Source organism: Genypterus blacodes, unplaced genomic scaffold (assembly GCF_046128005.1).
Source record: "Genypterus blacodes isolate CSIRO-AG114 ecotype Tasmania unplaced genomic scaffold, CSIRO-AGI_Gbla_v1 ptg000070l_1, whole genome shotgun sequence".
Taxonomy (NCBI): domain Eukaryota; kingdom Metazoa; phylum Chordata; class Actinopteri; order Ophidiiformes; family Ophidiidae; genus Genypterus; species Genypterus blacodes.
This window is the reverse complement of record NW_027466880.1, coordinates 305,569-322,052: the sequence shown is the minus strand read 5'-3', so window position 1 is coordinate 322,052 and position 16,484 is coordinate 305,569. Positions and strand designations below refer to the sequence as shown.

General features: G+C 42.6%; 2 protein-coding genes across 2 annotated transcripts; both read left to right on the top strand.

Moving 5' to 3' along the window:
• Window positions 1-804: 804 nt before the first annotated feature.
• Window positions 805-6,400, top strand: LOC143005459 (E3 ubiquitin-protein ligase MARCHF9-like). Its single transcript, XM_076156874.1, has 4 exons — window positions 805-1,143; window positions 4,368-4,523; window positions 5,339-5,531; window positions 6,087-6,400. Exons 1-4 carry the CDS (start codon window positions 805-807, stop codon window positions 6,398-6,400), a joined length of 1,002 nt encoding a protein of 333 aa, XP_076012989.1.
• A 2,744-nt stretch (window positions 6,401-9,144) lies between these two features.
• On the top strand, window positions 9,145-15,385 carry mettl1 (methyltransferase 1, tRNA methylguanosine). Its single transcript, XM_076156908.1, has 6 exons — window positions 9,145-9,376; window positions 9,868-9,995; window positions 10,120-10,304; window positions 12,024-12,137; window positions 13,918-14,019; window positions 14,163-15,385. The coding sequence occupies exons 1-6, from the start codon at window positions 9,297-9,299 to the stop codon at window positions 14,277-14,279; spliced, it is 726 nt and encodes a 241-aa protein (XP_076013023.1). The 5' UTR covers window positions 9,145-9,296; the 3' UTR covers window positions 14,280-15,385.
• Window positions 15,386-16,484: the final 1,099 nt, after the last annotated feature.

Sequence of the window (16,484 nt, the reverse complement as noted above, 5' to 3'; positions counted from 1 at the left end):
ATGCGAACCCGCTGGATTGTAAACCGGGCTGTCGGAGCCCAGGTGACTGATCGAAGCCCGCTGGATGTATAGGAGCAAAGAGGACACACAACAGTGATCTGATGGGAGCCACAGCCAGACAACAAAGGATACACGCGGGTCAGCTGCTGTGATGCATCCACGCGTGTAGGTAAACGAGAAACTCGAACATAAACGGGATTTGACTTAGTTGTTGTTGTTAGAGGGATCTGATCTCAGCCCACACACACTCACACACACACACGCCGCTTTGTTTCTCCCCCTGAGGAAGAAAGGACACCAACATTCTGGACAGCTTTTGCTTATTTTTAAAGACAAAAAAAGCCACGATGATGTTTGAACTGTGGGCTCATAATGAACGACAGGATGGAGAATGAAGATCCAGCTGGACTCCTCTGACTTTAGTGTTGGTGCCTCGTACTTGGTGGCTTTAAGCCTCCATTGAATCCCGAAAAGAAAACGCCTCTACCCATGAAAAATAATCCTTCCCTATTGGCTGGATTGCTGTGCACATGCTATAACAACAGGATATGCAAAAAGCGACGGGCTGATCCGAGAGCCTATCATGTTTATCGCATGGCTTTACGACCGAGATCTGTATTTTACTGAATAGGATGTGGACTACTACAGTCCACTTGAGTCATATTCTCAGTTGTAATAATAATAATAATAGCAATAATGCTAATAATAATACATGCATTGTTGATGAAATGTATAGTTTTCCCTCCTCTACTGATGAAGCTGAAGGTTTTGTTTCACAGAGCACTTTTGCATGTGTTGTGAAGAATGTTTAAGTATCGCATCCGGATGTTTTTCAATGAACTGAAAGTGTTGCTACTGATGCGATCTGGATCAAGCAGAAGGACTGATACCGGCTCCGAGCCGGACTCACGGACGGGGATGAGGGGGCTCGGTGTGGCGGGCTGCGGCTGGCCGCCTCTGGGCTGCTCTCACCGGGATGATGAGGAGGAATATTACGGCGCTGACACGCGACCACGCAGCCTGGCTTTGGAGGATCTGGACTCCAAACTCCAGACAGGCCTGGACGCTGATTCCCTGCCCAGTCTGTCCGAGAGCGGGATGCGATCACCGCAGTGCCGGATCTGCTTCCAGGGCCCAGGGAAGGTAAAGTTGATTCATAATTTTCAGCGAGGTCAGTGCAGGATCAGCTGTACTCATCAGCTCCGGGGGGCTTGCCCAAGGGCACCTCGGTAGTAGGCTCTTGCAGGCTTAAATGGGAGAGGAAACTTGGTGTACTCATTAGGGTACATATGGGTTCCTATTCTGTGCTGTATGGGGTGAAGGGGCCAGAGAAATACATAGATTCAACGCGTTAGGAGGAAATTCAGCATGCAGAAGCCAGATCACATTTGAATGATTGACACATTCCACAGGACTAAGCATGTAATCAATTAAAACACAGGGAACTCTCTTCACCAGGGGGAAGTGTACCATGTTGCAAGATAAATGCTGATGCAAAGAGGACATTTGCATCAAAAGTTGAATGTTTCATTAAATGAAAATTTACATTACAAACTTTTCAGCAAGAGGAAAATGCTGAGTAAAATGTTACGTGAGTAAAATGTAGCATCTCTCATACATGTACCCAGCCACAGTGAGCTCAGTTGTGGTTCTTACTTGCACTTCTTAACTTCCAGCTTGTGAACCTGTCAGGGAGCAGCACTGTGCTCCAAAATACATTACATACAATTCTGCTCTTTTGTGTGGGCGTGAAGAAGAAAAGGGCACTATAATAAAAGGACCAAAACAAAGCAAACAGGGAACAGAGTGAGACATCACTATGTGTCTGGGATGGTGTGGTTTAGGATGGATTAATGATCGTGTCCTCAGTTCATAATAGTTTCTGCATCTTTTGAGTTGATGCCTCTGTTGATCTGCTATCAAAAGTGAGGAGATTTTGTTAAATTTTAGACATTAAACTGAGCCTTGGGCATCCACACTTAAGACAAAAGATATTCATTCAGTACCAAGCTGTTTTGAGACAAAGCCATCCTCTGAATGTTCTCTGAGGAGGAGGAAGCAACTAGACCAGAATGACATTGGCTTTCTAACATAAGGAAATAAGCTGTCAACACCGTCTGAAGGTAGCTGTGAGTATGAAGGGCATCAGTTACAAATCAGGCGAAGGCAAAGCAGGAGGAGCTTTATTTACTATGTGAACCATTTTTGTACGTGTCAGATCTGGAGGATGACAAAAACCTTCCAAGGGCAAACCTGGCAGCAGAAGGTGTTATAAACTTTGTCCCCCCCTCGGATATCCAAGTAATTAAAGACCTAGCACATCATCTAGAGTAAGACAGCAAATATAGAGAGACGTGGAGGAGTTTTGTCAGTGCAGGACCTCGGGGAGCTTCATTCTGACAACCAAAAGCAGCACCAGATGTCCTGTGATTTCTACAGAGACACGAGGGGGGAAAACTTTACGGCTGTTAATCATCGAGAGACTGTGATTTTGTTACAAATGCCAATCAAGTGAAATACAAATACTGTCATTGATATATATGTATTTTTAGAGGCGTGAGACCAATCAAATTTCAGATCAATCAATTCATTTGGGTTAAATAACATTCTGTGTACACTAGGGTCTGAAATCTCTTACATTTTATACCCTAATCAACAGTAATGTAATGTGTGATCCACTCTAGAAAGTGTCAAAAGCCTTTGATAGTAATTTTGGCCCATATCGGCTCAAATATATCCCTCAAGCGTGTTTGGTTGGGAACTGATCAACTGCTCCAAATATTTTATTCCATCTGATCTGACAAATGTTCAGCTGGACTGAGATCTGGAGCCTAAGCAGTGCAATTAAGTGCATGGAAGCTCTTCCCTAGGAAAAGGATCATGCTGACACACTTTCTTTTTTGTTGCATTAAAGCGATTTGACTGGCAATGATCTTCTGATATGAGAACATCTATTTTAGGAGCCGGATGTATGCCGATTGTTGTGGGGCGATGACTGCAAACGCTGCATTTTAATTTCCTGAAAGTGTGGAATTTAATCAGAAAGTCTAGTAAACTCCTTTCTACCATATATGAATGATGTGGTACACAATTAGATAATTCTGTACCTGATAGATGATATTACTGCAATCACCCTTTTGGAAAGGGATGCTGGAAGTAAATCACAAGCACATCAAAACAGTCTATAGATGTTGGAAGGTGACAGAATTGAATTGGCCTCATCCCTCAGTGCTTACATGGAGATGACAACATCAGTGAATAGAACATATTACAGGTAAATTATATTAAAATAGGCCAAGATGAAAGTGAAGCCGGGCAAGTAGGGAAGCTATACAGCTGATATGGGGGAGATGTCAGACAGAAGATTGCAGTAAATGGAGAATCCGAAATTATAGACGGAAGCTTTGAAAAAGACAGCATGTGATAAAAGAGTCACAGTGAATATAAATCAACAATGATGCTACGAAGGAATGATGGAGAGATTGGAAGGAGTGTGTCTTAATGCCAGTCAATGTTTATCATAGATCCCATAATAGGTTTGCAGTATACCACAATGAATGAGGGCATTAGTTTAATTTGACAATGCATTAACTCAAGCGTATAAATCAGTGAAGGCTCAGCTAAGAAGTGCAGTATATATACGGCAGCAGTGACTTGATCAAATCAACTGAAAGAAACTGCAAGTGAAGCAATCCAGCTGGATAAGAGGCAATGAAATGTGAAGAGAAATAGACGAGTAAGTGCAGGAGCCTGGCAGATGTGGACTGTATCATTATGCAAGGAAGGCGGACTGCCTGGGGGCCTCCATAAGTTTACATACAATATGGTGATTATACAAAATCATGTTTGTTTTCTAACTTTTACTCCCCAGTGGCTCTTATTCCTGTTCTCATGTAAACTAACATACATGTATCCATCTACTGTATTGAGTGCCCTGTCAAATCATTTGATGGTGAAAATCATAGGTTCTAGTCCCGTGTTGAGTGTGAGTTTTGGTGATAGGGGAGCGCTTGTCACAGATTATACCTTCAATACTTATATTATTTCCAGCTAGGAAAAGCATCAGCGACGAGCTCCTTACCCGCATTCGGCCTGGGCTCCCAAAACTCCTCATTTGTGGCTTGTTTCTCGTGCTAACCAGAAGATATAAACCAGAAACATGAACTGGAGCTGTAGATTATGGACATGAAGTGAGAGCAGCATACCTAAACTTGTTGTCAACACCAAAATGTAAACTCCGAAAGTGTGAATCCATTGTAATCCTTGTCCAGTTGAATCTAACATTGACATTAAATAGCAAAGATAAAAGGTGCTGCCTCTGTGAAAGCGCGCTGTGCCTCATGTATTCTCCCTTTGCTGTCCTGTAGGGGGAGCTGTTAAGCCCCTGTCGCTGTGACGGCTCAGTGCGGTGCACACACCAGACCTGCCTTATCCGCTGGATCAGTGAGAGAGGCTCCTGGAGCTGTGAGCTGTGCTACTTCAAGTACCATGTCCTGGCTATCAGCACCAAAAATCCACTGCAGGTGTGTGTGTGTGTGTGTGTGTGTGTGGTAAGATGACGTATTTCGTTTAGAACAAACACCCTGTAGCACTTTGTATCGATCGTATTTTTTAAACAGCAATGACACATTTTGCATTTGCCAAGTTGACCAAATTTAATGAGTTATAGAGTCAAGTCGCAATTTGGAATGGGCTGGCAAACTTTTGATAGTGTTGATATAAACAAATGGGAAATGCCAGGAACACAAGAGTTGGCACATGATTCTGCACAGTGGACATCACATGAGCAGAACCCAGCCGTATCAGTATCACCAAATCTTTGATCATTCATATTGAAGTTATTTCACGCAGCATTGAGCCTTCATGACATTTTATAACAAACCCATGATGGTTTTATACTTGCTTTAGCCTCACCACTTGAGCCTTAGCCACACTTCAAGTTCAGTTCAATATTTTTTCTTTTGGAAAGGTCATATTCAAATGAATCCTCTCAAAATGGCAACAGAAAGTTCCCCTGGTAAGAAAAATAAGATTCTAAAAGGGAATATGATAAAGGAAGATTGTGTAGATGGACTGTTTAATGCAGTGTGTACGCTGCCACAGAATAGACAATACTGAGGCCTGTGAGACTGCAGAAAACATTTGGGAAATATGTGTTCAGATCAAATGGGGCTCCTTGGATGTGAGGTACATTTTCATGCAAGAACTCGGTCTGCAATTTCATTTGATTTAGGAAACGAGACAAACGCTGCACTATTATCAAACATAGCCACAGGGGATTTCGCAATTTACAGCTCCAGAAGATGATTTCAGTGTGTTTGCGTGTCTCATTCCGCAGTGGCAGGCCATCTCGCTGACTGTGATCGAGAGGGTGCAGATTGCCGCCATCATCCTCGGCTCTTTGTTCCTCATCGCCAGCATCTCCTGGTTGGTGTGGTCGTCTCTCAGCCCCTCGGCCAAATGGCAGCGGCAGGACCTTCTTTTCCAGATATGTTACGGCATGTACGGCTTCATGGACATAGTGTGTATAGGTAAGGTGCTTGCATGTGGTGTTTATTTCAGAATTACACAAGAAGGTGCTGTTATCTTCACAAATGTACCTAACCACAGCACTCTTTAATCTGATATTGCTTCTCTGCATTGCTATTAATATGATTTATTGCATTCATGTGTTTGTTTGTATATCTTATCAAACTGCTACTATCGCTAAATGCCAAACCGAGCTGCTCTATCAATGCTATCTCAAAAAGAGGTTGTTCTGTTTATTACTGAGTCCCATGAGTAAATCATCTTTCTTCAAAAACGTTGTAGAAATGTTGTGTAGTCTCTTTAATAAAAGCTAAAGTAAAGTTGATTTGCATTAGAAACAAGGTGAAGTGGTTTCCCCACTGGTTTTAAGAAAGTCTCACTTATCTAACCTATTACAGCCTCAATGCCTTTACAACAGAGATGTTGTTGCAGTTTTGACAGCTTGTGGTAGCGCTTAATAGGTTTTGTTCTCTTTATACTTTCCTGCTGTTATTTGCTGATACTTATCGAACAAACAAATGTTTGTGCCCCCTGTTTCCTTTGTCCTTTGTGCCAAGGCCTTATAATCCACGAAGGATCGTCTGTTTACCGGATCTTTAAGCGCTGGCAGGCGGTGAATCAGCAGTGGAAAGTGCTGAACTATGAGAAAGCTAAGGACTTGGGTGACCCCATCAGCTCCAGCAGTAAGGGTGCTGGGCGCGTCGACAGGAACTCTGCTCAAACAAACGGTGCACCCAGGGCGAGTCGGCACCTCACCACTATTATCAACCACCACTGTGGCTACACTATTTTGCACATCCTCAGCCAGTTAAGACCCAATAATCTACGCAGTAACAACCATGAGATGGTCATGAGGGTGACCACTGTGTGAGGCTGGATTACACACAAAGGAGAGTGCTGCCATGTTTGAGGAGCCACAGGAGATAAAAGTGCTGATTGGGATTTAAACACGAAAAAAAAACAAAATCACTGCCGTTAACTTCCAGTTCTGTATTTGATGGCAGATGTTCCCTGAAGCCAAAGCGCAAGATGGTAAAGCACAGAAAAAAAGCACATGCGTGGGAGCAGAAATCCCAGAGAAAACAGTGCAGTGCAGTCTTAATCTGAGGCTGAGGACAGACTGAGGATAAGGAGAGAAATCTGAAGAAAAGAATGTTGAATTTAAAAACTATCATGACTAGTGTGAAAAAAAATACTATTTGTTGATGTTTTTTGATTGATATAATGTTTGATTTTGGTTTTGTTTTATAAAAGAGGCTAGATAGTGGACCTGAAGTGTGTCTACCATGCTCTGGTGGATTTAAGATGTCCAGTAAAGCTTTCAAATATGACCTTGAGGCTAAATTCGACTACAATGTTTTGTAATAAAGATTTTGTTCATCTCAAAGGAAAACGTGTTTTTTCTAATTATTTGGCCAATATGCCTTAACTGCATGTGTCGTTTGGATATTTGTCCCGATTAGATTTTATACTTATTTATTATTATTTTTATTATTATATTATTAGTTAGACTTTATGAATAGATACAAAATTTTATATTGACTGTTTTCTTTTCATAGCAGCAGATTTGCTCTGTTGGTGTGCTGCATCTCAGCAGGAGTGCAGGCTGGACTTTGATTAGACTGCAGATCTGATGTCCTACACACTATTATTCAGCATCAATCATTAAAATGTCTGACTCAGAATCTGCATTCATCAATAATCACATAATTTCCTCTGACGGCTGATGCGAATGTCTGAGCTGCTTTGCATTTTAATTTAATCTTGTACCCACAGACTGTTAGAACATCTCGTCTCTCCCAGCTTTATCTAATCTGTTGATGAGTATGTACCTATTAGAATGTAGGATTCTATGAGGAAACAAGCGTTACAATTCCTTTAAATAACAAATCTGGGTAGTATGGAAGGTTGTTTGAAGGCCCGATAAATCTACAGTTGGTTTCAAATATTGTATCTCAAAAATCTGTGAAAGGAATCTGCTGTTTGATTGATATAGGAAAGCTCTAACGTTATATTTTTAAGACTCTCATAAAGCAGGGAATTCTAATATGTCACCTGCGCTATAACGTCTGGCTCCTCACACCGAGAATTGAGGAGGATATTAGATGTGACTGGGCGGACGTCCTGAGGGAAATGCAGCAGTTCCACGTAATAGGCAGCAAAATGAAAGTAATCACTGGGGGGGAACAAAAAATGAGCTTTGCGTGGTTGTTTAGATGCCAAGAACTGCAGTGGAGGTAACGCTTACAGCATGACTTTTCCTGCTGCTCAGTTTGAGCAACACCTTGTATATTCAGCCATCATAACATCATTTTAGTATTTAGAGTTTAAACCATTGGAATACAAATACATGCTGTCGATTTGTTTCCTGTTAGGTTCAAGTGGAGGTCGTGAGTATCTGCTCTGTTCACAGATTCGTCCTGGAGGCACTTTGCTATCTGGTCCGTGTGCCTCAGGTTTTGCTGTGGTGGTGAAAACTGAATGCTCACTTAAATCTCCAGCACCTCTCTGTCCCTGTGTCACTCCCTCAGGTCCCCGCCAGCCTTTGTCAGTTCCCGCTGCTGAGACGCTTCTTCCATACATTATGCTGCCATCATTGCCAGAATTGCCTTCAAGCCGAAAAGTTCCATTTTGTTTCATCACACCAGAGAATATTTTGCCTCTCTGCCAGATTATTTCCGCCCAGGCTGTCATGTTTTATGTAGCCATGGCCTGTTTATTGCAGCCATTATGCCTGCAGGTCATTCCATCTCTGGAAGCACCTGGGTCTTGGTCATCTCTTCTATGTCCTTGAACAGTTATTCAGTTCCCCCGCGATGGAGCATTGCACAATACCTCCCCAGATTCATGCTTTGACCGGTCTCAAAGGTGCACAGAGAGCAAAAGCATAGTCATCAATGTGTGGTTCTATGTCTACAGAATTTAATTTGGTCCACTCCTGTCAAGTTATATACACTTTTAAGGTCATGAACACCCACACAGAAGGACTTAAGGTGAGATGAACTTATTTGGGAAGCACAGACTCATGAGGAGAGGTCTAACCTTCCCAAATAAGTGAAAACACCTCATGTATGTGGGCGTTACACAGTGAGCAGAACCTTAAATGATGATGAGAGCACAGCCAAGAGCCTGAACAGAGAAATACATATATATCTCTGCATTTGAATTTATTGACTTTTTTTAATTACATTTTTTAATATCTTATGTAGAACATTGCTTTAAATATTCAGCTCAGAAAGCTAAATAAGCAGGCAAATGTAGTGATGCATAAAGACACATTTCCAGTTATATAAGTAATCTGTGTGATCTAATGGTTGTGATTTTCAGGATAAATAGGTTTTCAAATATATTTCTGTTGCTTCGGGGCCAAACAGCTATTTTATTCAGTAAATGTTCAATTATATGAAATATATATATTGCAACAGGTTCTATTGTGATTAGAAATCGTTCTGCATTAGTATATTGTTAAGTTTCCAACACTTATTCAAGTTTAAATGAACAAACATAAACGTGTGCTTCGACGGATGATCATTTTTCGTGTCGTCACCAGCAGCTGTGCCGGACTTTTCCGTTCCCCTTCGAGGAACGTGACAACCAACCAGGGCGTCGCGTGTTAGTGACGTCAAAGTACAGCGACGCGCGACTCCTACAGTAAACTAACCCAGAAACCAACGTGACTCTCGTATCTGGCGTGTATCGTTTGAATTGAACATTCCCTGACGGATTCAGTACTTTAGCCGAGTGTAGCGTTACTGTTTTGATCCAAGATGAGTTTGTCAATGCCGCAGAAGCGTTACTACAGGCAGAGAGCCCATTCTAACCCGATGGCTTACCACACGTTTGACTAGTGAGTGACGTGCATGCGTTACTGGCTCTGTTTGATACCAGGGATTCAACTTTTACCGATTTATACGAATGACTTTACCGTAATAAACCTGATAATACCGTAAATCTGGAACATGAGCGCTGTCCCAAATTCATATCAGACCGGAATTTGAATTACAAGAATTCAAAAGTGGTTAAATTAAGTGTTGATAACGGCATACACACCACATTAGATCAATTTTTTAGTTTACATCAACAAACTATTGTACTGGTTAACTCCAGGAACATGAAGAATTACGAAAAAACATATTATACCTTTGACGAAACTACCTTTTATGAGATTCAGAATATATTACCTTTGTCATTCCGATTTCTGGTGTCATTTTTAATAGATGTTCAGTCCTTGTGTACTAAATACTAGAACACTGCCTGATGGATAAGAAGATGAATAGAAAGATAAGAACATACACTTGAGCTGTTCATGTTTTGGTTTAATTGTATTTCTATATACAGTCCTGTTTGTCCTGGAGAGATGGACTGGTCTCAGCTGTATCCAGACTTCTTCCCTGGTAACCTGTCTGAGAGAGAGAACGCCCAGGTAGAGTTTGCGGACATTGGCTGTGGATACGGGGGACTTTTAGGTAGGCCGGCGACTCACCTGCACATTTTCACTGTAGTCTGTTCAGATTTTAGGTCAATTCAATCCAGAAGACTTCTTTTGTGATGCTCACTTCATGTCATGTTTTTCTGTCTCCGTCCCCCCAGTGGAGTTATCAGCACTGTTCCCAAAGAAGCTCATTTTGGGAATGGAAATCCGTGTGAAAGTGTCCGATTATGTGCAGGACCGCATCAAATCACTGCGTGCCTCATCTCCAGGAAGCTACCAGAACATCGCCTGTATTCGCAGTAATGCAATGAAGTACCTCCCCAACTTCTTCTCTAAAGCACAGGTGGGTTCACACACTCCCTCTGGCTGGGGTGCTGCAGATAAAGCCAGCAGACTAGACGAGTAAAACAGAAAATCACTGTTCATAGGAGCTTACTTACATGACATCATTTGCACAAAAATAGTCACATTTTAAGCAATTACTCTCTTTTAAACTGATCCAATCCAGAACTATTATTAAATGCCCAGATGGAATGAAATCACACCCACACACCAAATTATTAGTTATTTGCAATATGTTCAATACACAGGGGCTCTGTTTCCTGAGGTGTGTGTGTGTGTGTGTGTGTGTGTGTGTGTGTGTGTGTGTGTGTGTGTGTGTGTGTGTGTGTGTGTGTGTGTGTGTATAAAGTAAATGCACCAAACTAATAACAGTTTATAACAGATTATTGCGTTGGCATTGGTGTGGTCATTTAAAGAGCACAGATTGTTCCAATTTAAAAACAATCTCATTCAAACTACACTATACTCTCAGCAGAGTTGCCTTTTGGAGTCTATGCGCCAAATTAAAATGTTAAAATTAGGGTTCACTCTCTGGAGACCACAATATTCATGGAAACCCACCCCAATATCTGCTTAGGAAGATTGCCTGTGACCTCATAGTGGCACGAGAGGAAACATCTCCGTCCTGAAAATGATTAGAAAACATCCTCTGGGGACGATGAATCTAATCAGATCTCATCCATCCCCTTTCTATCCAATAATTGAGGCAGCGCAGTAAACGCTCCACGAGGCGCCGCACAGCATCACCATAGTCTTTGCTCAGCTGCTGCGCGGGTTATTTATTGCACAATCAGAACAGAGGAGCTCACACGCGATGATTGCACACTGGGCTATACTCATAAGCGCGTCGATAAAGTCACGAGAGCTCGAATGATGTTGTAAATCTTTTTTTTCACATGTTCAATTATAAGCACTGAATCAATCAATGTTGAATGTGTGCAGGATTTCAAAACAATGGAAACACGAGGCTTTGCGTCCGCTCGAGTCAAGACTTGCAACCTGTGAGCCGTTGGCACAAGCCTCACATTACACAGGGGGGCTTAGCGTACCAGGGTTAGACTAGTTACCCTGGATGAAACGCACCCTTAAATGCCCCCTTATAGGTTTTAGAGCAACAGATACCAGCAGCTGTGATTGACTTCTATATCCACAATGTCAAAGCAAAGAAATAAAGGAAGGATCATCCGGCAGACTCGTGCTAAAACTAGTCTTCCAGTCCTCCTCTAACACATTACATTGTTTCATTTTCCTTTTTTTCATTGGCGTTGTAACCAAGAATAGATGGAGGTGTTGGGATCGGCAGAGAGGCAGACCCCCTCAGGCTGCAGCCGTTCCCTAGTGATTATCGCCGCGCCTCTCTGTCTTCACCTGACGTTATTTATTTCACTTAATAAAAAGATACTGCGCCGTTTTTTTTTTTTTTTATCTATCCGCCAGAAGAAATAACAATGGTGTCTGCACTTGTAGGCTGCTGAGTGACAGACGCTGCAAACCAGGAGGGAATTTCCAGTGTTTTTGCAATTCAACTCCAACTGCAAAATAGTTAAAAAAAAAAACTAATTAAAGAAGAGATGCAGGAAATAAGCAGATTGTGTTTTTGTGTCACCAAGCGAAGACAAACCAGACTTAGGAGATTTTGTTTTTTTCTGAGATAATTAATGGTTTATTCATTAAGCTGACTGTGTAAGGATTCTTCATCTTGTGTTTGTTTACTTTGCAGCTCAGTAAGATGTTCTTCCTCTTCCCCGACCCTCACTTTAAGAAGACCAAGCACAAATGGAGGATTATTAGTCCCACCTTGCTGGCTGAATACGCCTACGCTCTGAGGATTGGGGTATGTACACAAGTCTGCATTGTCCTTATGAGCCTAACCATTACCAATAGTAATAACAGCAACAGCAACAATCATAATCACCATAATGAGCTTAATGATACCGCACTTGTCAAATTGGAGCATTAGGGGCTCGGCGATTAGAGCGTAGCACAGCGAGGCACAGTGCAGTTTGAAAGCTGTTGTGAGGAGACGCAGCCGAGGACACCAGACAGTCCGGTTTGAGTTCTTATGTCTGAAGAGACATGTTCTGCAATTTCATCAATTTGAATGATTGAATTAATGTGACCTTTTGGTGTTATATGTGACCTTTCTGCCCTCGGACCTGTTTTTTGTTTGCGATACAGAGCTTTAACCTCCCTGCTTAGCCACATTCTCACTACTTAGGACAGAGTTTTGTGCTTAGAAACTTTATTTACTGATGCCACCATGTGTCTATTGAAATTAAGCCAAATGACCGGTCTGACCTGCAGCTGGTTGGCATCTCTCACACACCCCCCCCGCTCTCACACACACACACACACACACACGCTCACACACCCCTCTGTCACGTCTGTCTGAGCAGCAGTGAGATACTTGGAAGTAGGCGGGAGTGCAAATGGAGGTTATGGAAACAATGGAAGGCCTGTTTCTAAATTTGGCTTTATCATTTTTCTCCTCCTGTGTGCGTGCGTGTGTGTGTGTCTGTCTGTGGGCGAATGCATTTGTGCACGCACACACTCATACGTGTGTGTGTGTGTGTGTGTGTGTGTGTGTGTGTGTGTGTGTGTGTGTGTGTGTGTGTGTGTGTGTGTGTGTGTGTGTGTGTGTGTGTGTGTGTGTGTGTGTGTGTTTGCCTGCCTGTGTAAACACGCGGCACTGGCTGGAAGCCACAAATGTGGCGATGGGAGTGGGAGGCTGTCAGGGAAAGGTTCATAGCAGCATTAATCTTATATTCAGTATATTAACGGCCATCATATTAACGGCTCCAAAAATACACGCTATAGACAGTGAAGAGCCATTATTAAAATGAACCTGTCTAGACAGCACACACACACACACCTGTCAGTCTCTCATCCTCACCAAGGTTTTCACTGGAAAATTGTCTTCCTGCCGCACTCTGGTTTTTCAAAGAAGTCCATGTTCTAGAAACTCTTATCTGTCCGCGCTCCAAAACAAACCCACGCAGCCACGCAGGTGATTAACCTCCGTGCTGTCTGCGGCTTATTTTAGCTCTTAAGTAACAGTGAAACAGCTCAGACTGAACGGTTTGGAGAAATAAAGTAAAAGGGAAAGAATTGAGCTGGTGCTGCTCGGGGTAATCTTATAAATCACAGCTTAGTGTCTCAATGTTTGGGTGGCACACAGTTTGAGTTATTCAGTTCAAAAGACTGCTGGCTGGGAAGTTAAGGTCACTGATTTCATGCATTTAGTTTTTCGTTATTAAGTATTTCATAATTTATTCCTTTTGTTATTTCTTTTATTAATTTGGCATAATTTTAGAATTTAGTTCTTTGAATTTTTTGTCATTATTTAATTTTATTTATAATTTTTTTGTATAATTTTACATTTATCTTTGTGCATTGATCTGGATGGTCTCTGTTCTGAATCTCTGTGCCTTTAATGTAGTATTTTAGCAGTCGGTAAGTGTGTTAGAAGTTGATTTTAAGTTTGATTGATTGAATGTCTAATCAATGGAGTTTATTTGTCGACCGCATGTTTAACCCCCAGTGACGAATCCATTTTTACTTCCACAAACTGTCCTTAAACGCCCCCGGCTGCTGTGTTGTCCTGGTGCTTGCAGGGTTTGGTGTACACCATGACAGACGTGGAGGAGGTTCACCTTTGGATGGTCAAGCACTTCAGTGAGCATCCGCTGTTCACACGCATGACTGATGAAGAACTGGTACGTTCGCCAGCGCGTCTCGGCCGTGACCCGGTCGCATTTGTTCAGTCCTAACTCATTCCTAAATCCGCTCTGAAATTGTTCATGCGTTCATCTTCTGTTGCGTCATTATGTTGAATCGTCCTCCGTTTCCCTTTTGGCAGGACGGCGACGTCATCATAAACCGCTTGGGAACGTGCACGGAGGAGGGGAAGAAGGTGCAGAGAAACGGGGGGAAGAATTTCCTCGCCGTTTTCCGTAGGATTGAGGATTTGGTGTGAGGGCGGACAGTTGTTCTCCTGGACGTCGTGGAGTAAAGTGGAGGAACCTGCAGCACATCCAGACGTGAAGGATCAAACGGGTGCTGTGCTCCTGAGTCTGATGACGGCTGCTTCCCATTTTATCCTGTACATGCCGCCTGACAGAGGATTTGCTCGTTTTCCAGATATTTTATTTCTCCATCGTGTATTTAATTCCTTAGAGATTTACATCCTACAGAGATCTCTGCTCAGACTACACCTGTGATGCATTTTGTACAGTTTTTTTTTGTATCATCAGTGACTTCTTTTTTTTAATGACGTACTTAAATCCCCTGTGCCAAACTAGTTACATTAAGTGATGTTTGGGTTTCCTGTTCACTCGTGAATTCCTCCTGTAAAACATCTTTGAATGAAGGAGTAAAAGTTTTATTCTTTTTATTCTTTCTTCTTAATGACGGCGGTTTATTGTCTGGAAACGCCGAACAAGCAGGAACAGGTGATTTGGCAACGGGCCCTGATGAAGCGCAGCGTCTTTACAGTTTGTTCTTGCTCTGCAGCTTTTTTTATCTCACAAAGCAGGATCGCCGAGTTAGCTGGATTGCCGCCGTAAAACCTGGAAAGGGTTTGTTTTTTTTTATTCCAGGGTGTGAAAGGGGCGTTAATCCACGTTGGACTCGGCGCAGTAATCCAGCCAACTCCATGAATCATTCTTCGCCGGCGCAGGCCTTAAAAAGGTTTAAACCTTTCTTTTGTTTTTACATCTTTGTGATGTTAATTTGCTGTATTACAGTGGATTAAAACGGAGTGCTGACTTGTCTGCATCTCCCTCTTGTGTCTGACGGGCTGCAGCTTGTTCCCTCTTTGCTGCAGGAGGATTTAAAGTGATGCTGAATGACACAATCACTGCATAAGTTTGTATCTGTCACAGTTAAATACAGACAAAGTGACGATTTGAATTTAATTGCCTGATATGTAAGATTAACATTTTAACAGGGAAACTATTCTTCTTCTTGTCAACAGAAGATATTTGGTTAATTAAGGACTTTGTGCCTATGTGGCCTTACAGAATATCCAAACATTAAAAACATGATCTTAGTTGTATCATTGTGAGGTCCAAATTAAAGGTGCATTCTGTGTGGAAATGTTGGCTCGCAGTCCTGGTTCATGATTTCTGCCATATATCACAGGTAGATAAGGCGGTGCAGGTTTGAAGCGGTGCTGCAGGGGCTGCTGGGTAGGAACAGGACAGCACACGCCTCAGTCACACAGGCTAGAATATGCAAATGAGGAGCGTTGCTGAAACAAACTGCACTTCTAGAAGACTGAAAAGGTTCCCTCTCTGATGTGAGACATGGATCTGTTCCTGGCACTCAGAGCAAACGCAGCCTGCTGCTTTTGTCAGTCTCCCTCTGAACGTGTTTACTGGCAGCTGTCCACTGATGCAGATGATCAAAACCGTAGCACAGCCAAACCTTTCTTTAGGTTTAATTACACAACACTGCGCTGTTTCAAAAACGTAGAAGTAAGGCTTGTGCTGAGGTTTGAAGTGTTTGCCTCTCTGCTTCGCTGAGCTCTTATTCTCCCCCTAGAAATCCACAATCCCAACATGACCTCACTTTCACTTGTGGACTGTTACTCCGAAAATCCTCCCCTCCTGTTACGCATGGAGGATCAAATCCTTCCTCATTTGTGATTCTACCCAATGCTTCCTTCAGGCTTACGTTATCTCAAGCCTGGAGTAATGAGAAGAAAGCTCTGCTGGCCCGACATCCCAAACTAAACTCTTCGCCCCTCCTCAGCTCAACCGAAGAACTCTTCACCTCATTTTATGCTGCACTGCCTTTCCTCTGGCTGCCCCGGAACGTCATTTTGCTGGAAAACATGGAGGAACCCTGTTATGGTGGAGCTTTAACAGAGGAGCTCATCCCTTATAGCTGTATCGATTGCACCCAAGATCCCCTCTTGAACCTGCTGCCTCCTCTTCAGCTGGAATGACCTTTGCACTCCGGTCAGATCCGATGAGTCTCTCACTTGTTTAGTAAAACACCTCACGTGCGTCTCTCCTCCCTAACGACCTCTTGCTTTCCTCCAGCATCCCACTCCTATATTTACTTATCTGAAGAAAACATTTTCTAACTATTTTCCTCACTGCGCTTCATTCACAGGCCCCAGACTTACCCCAGACTTACTTATATGCAATGTCAGTCAGAGGTATTATGGCCGACC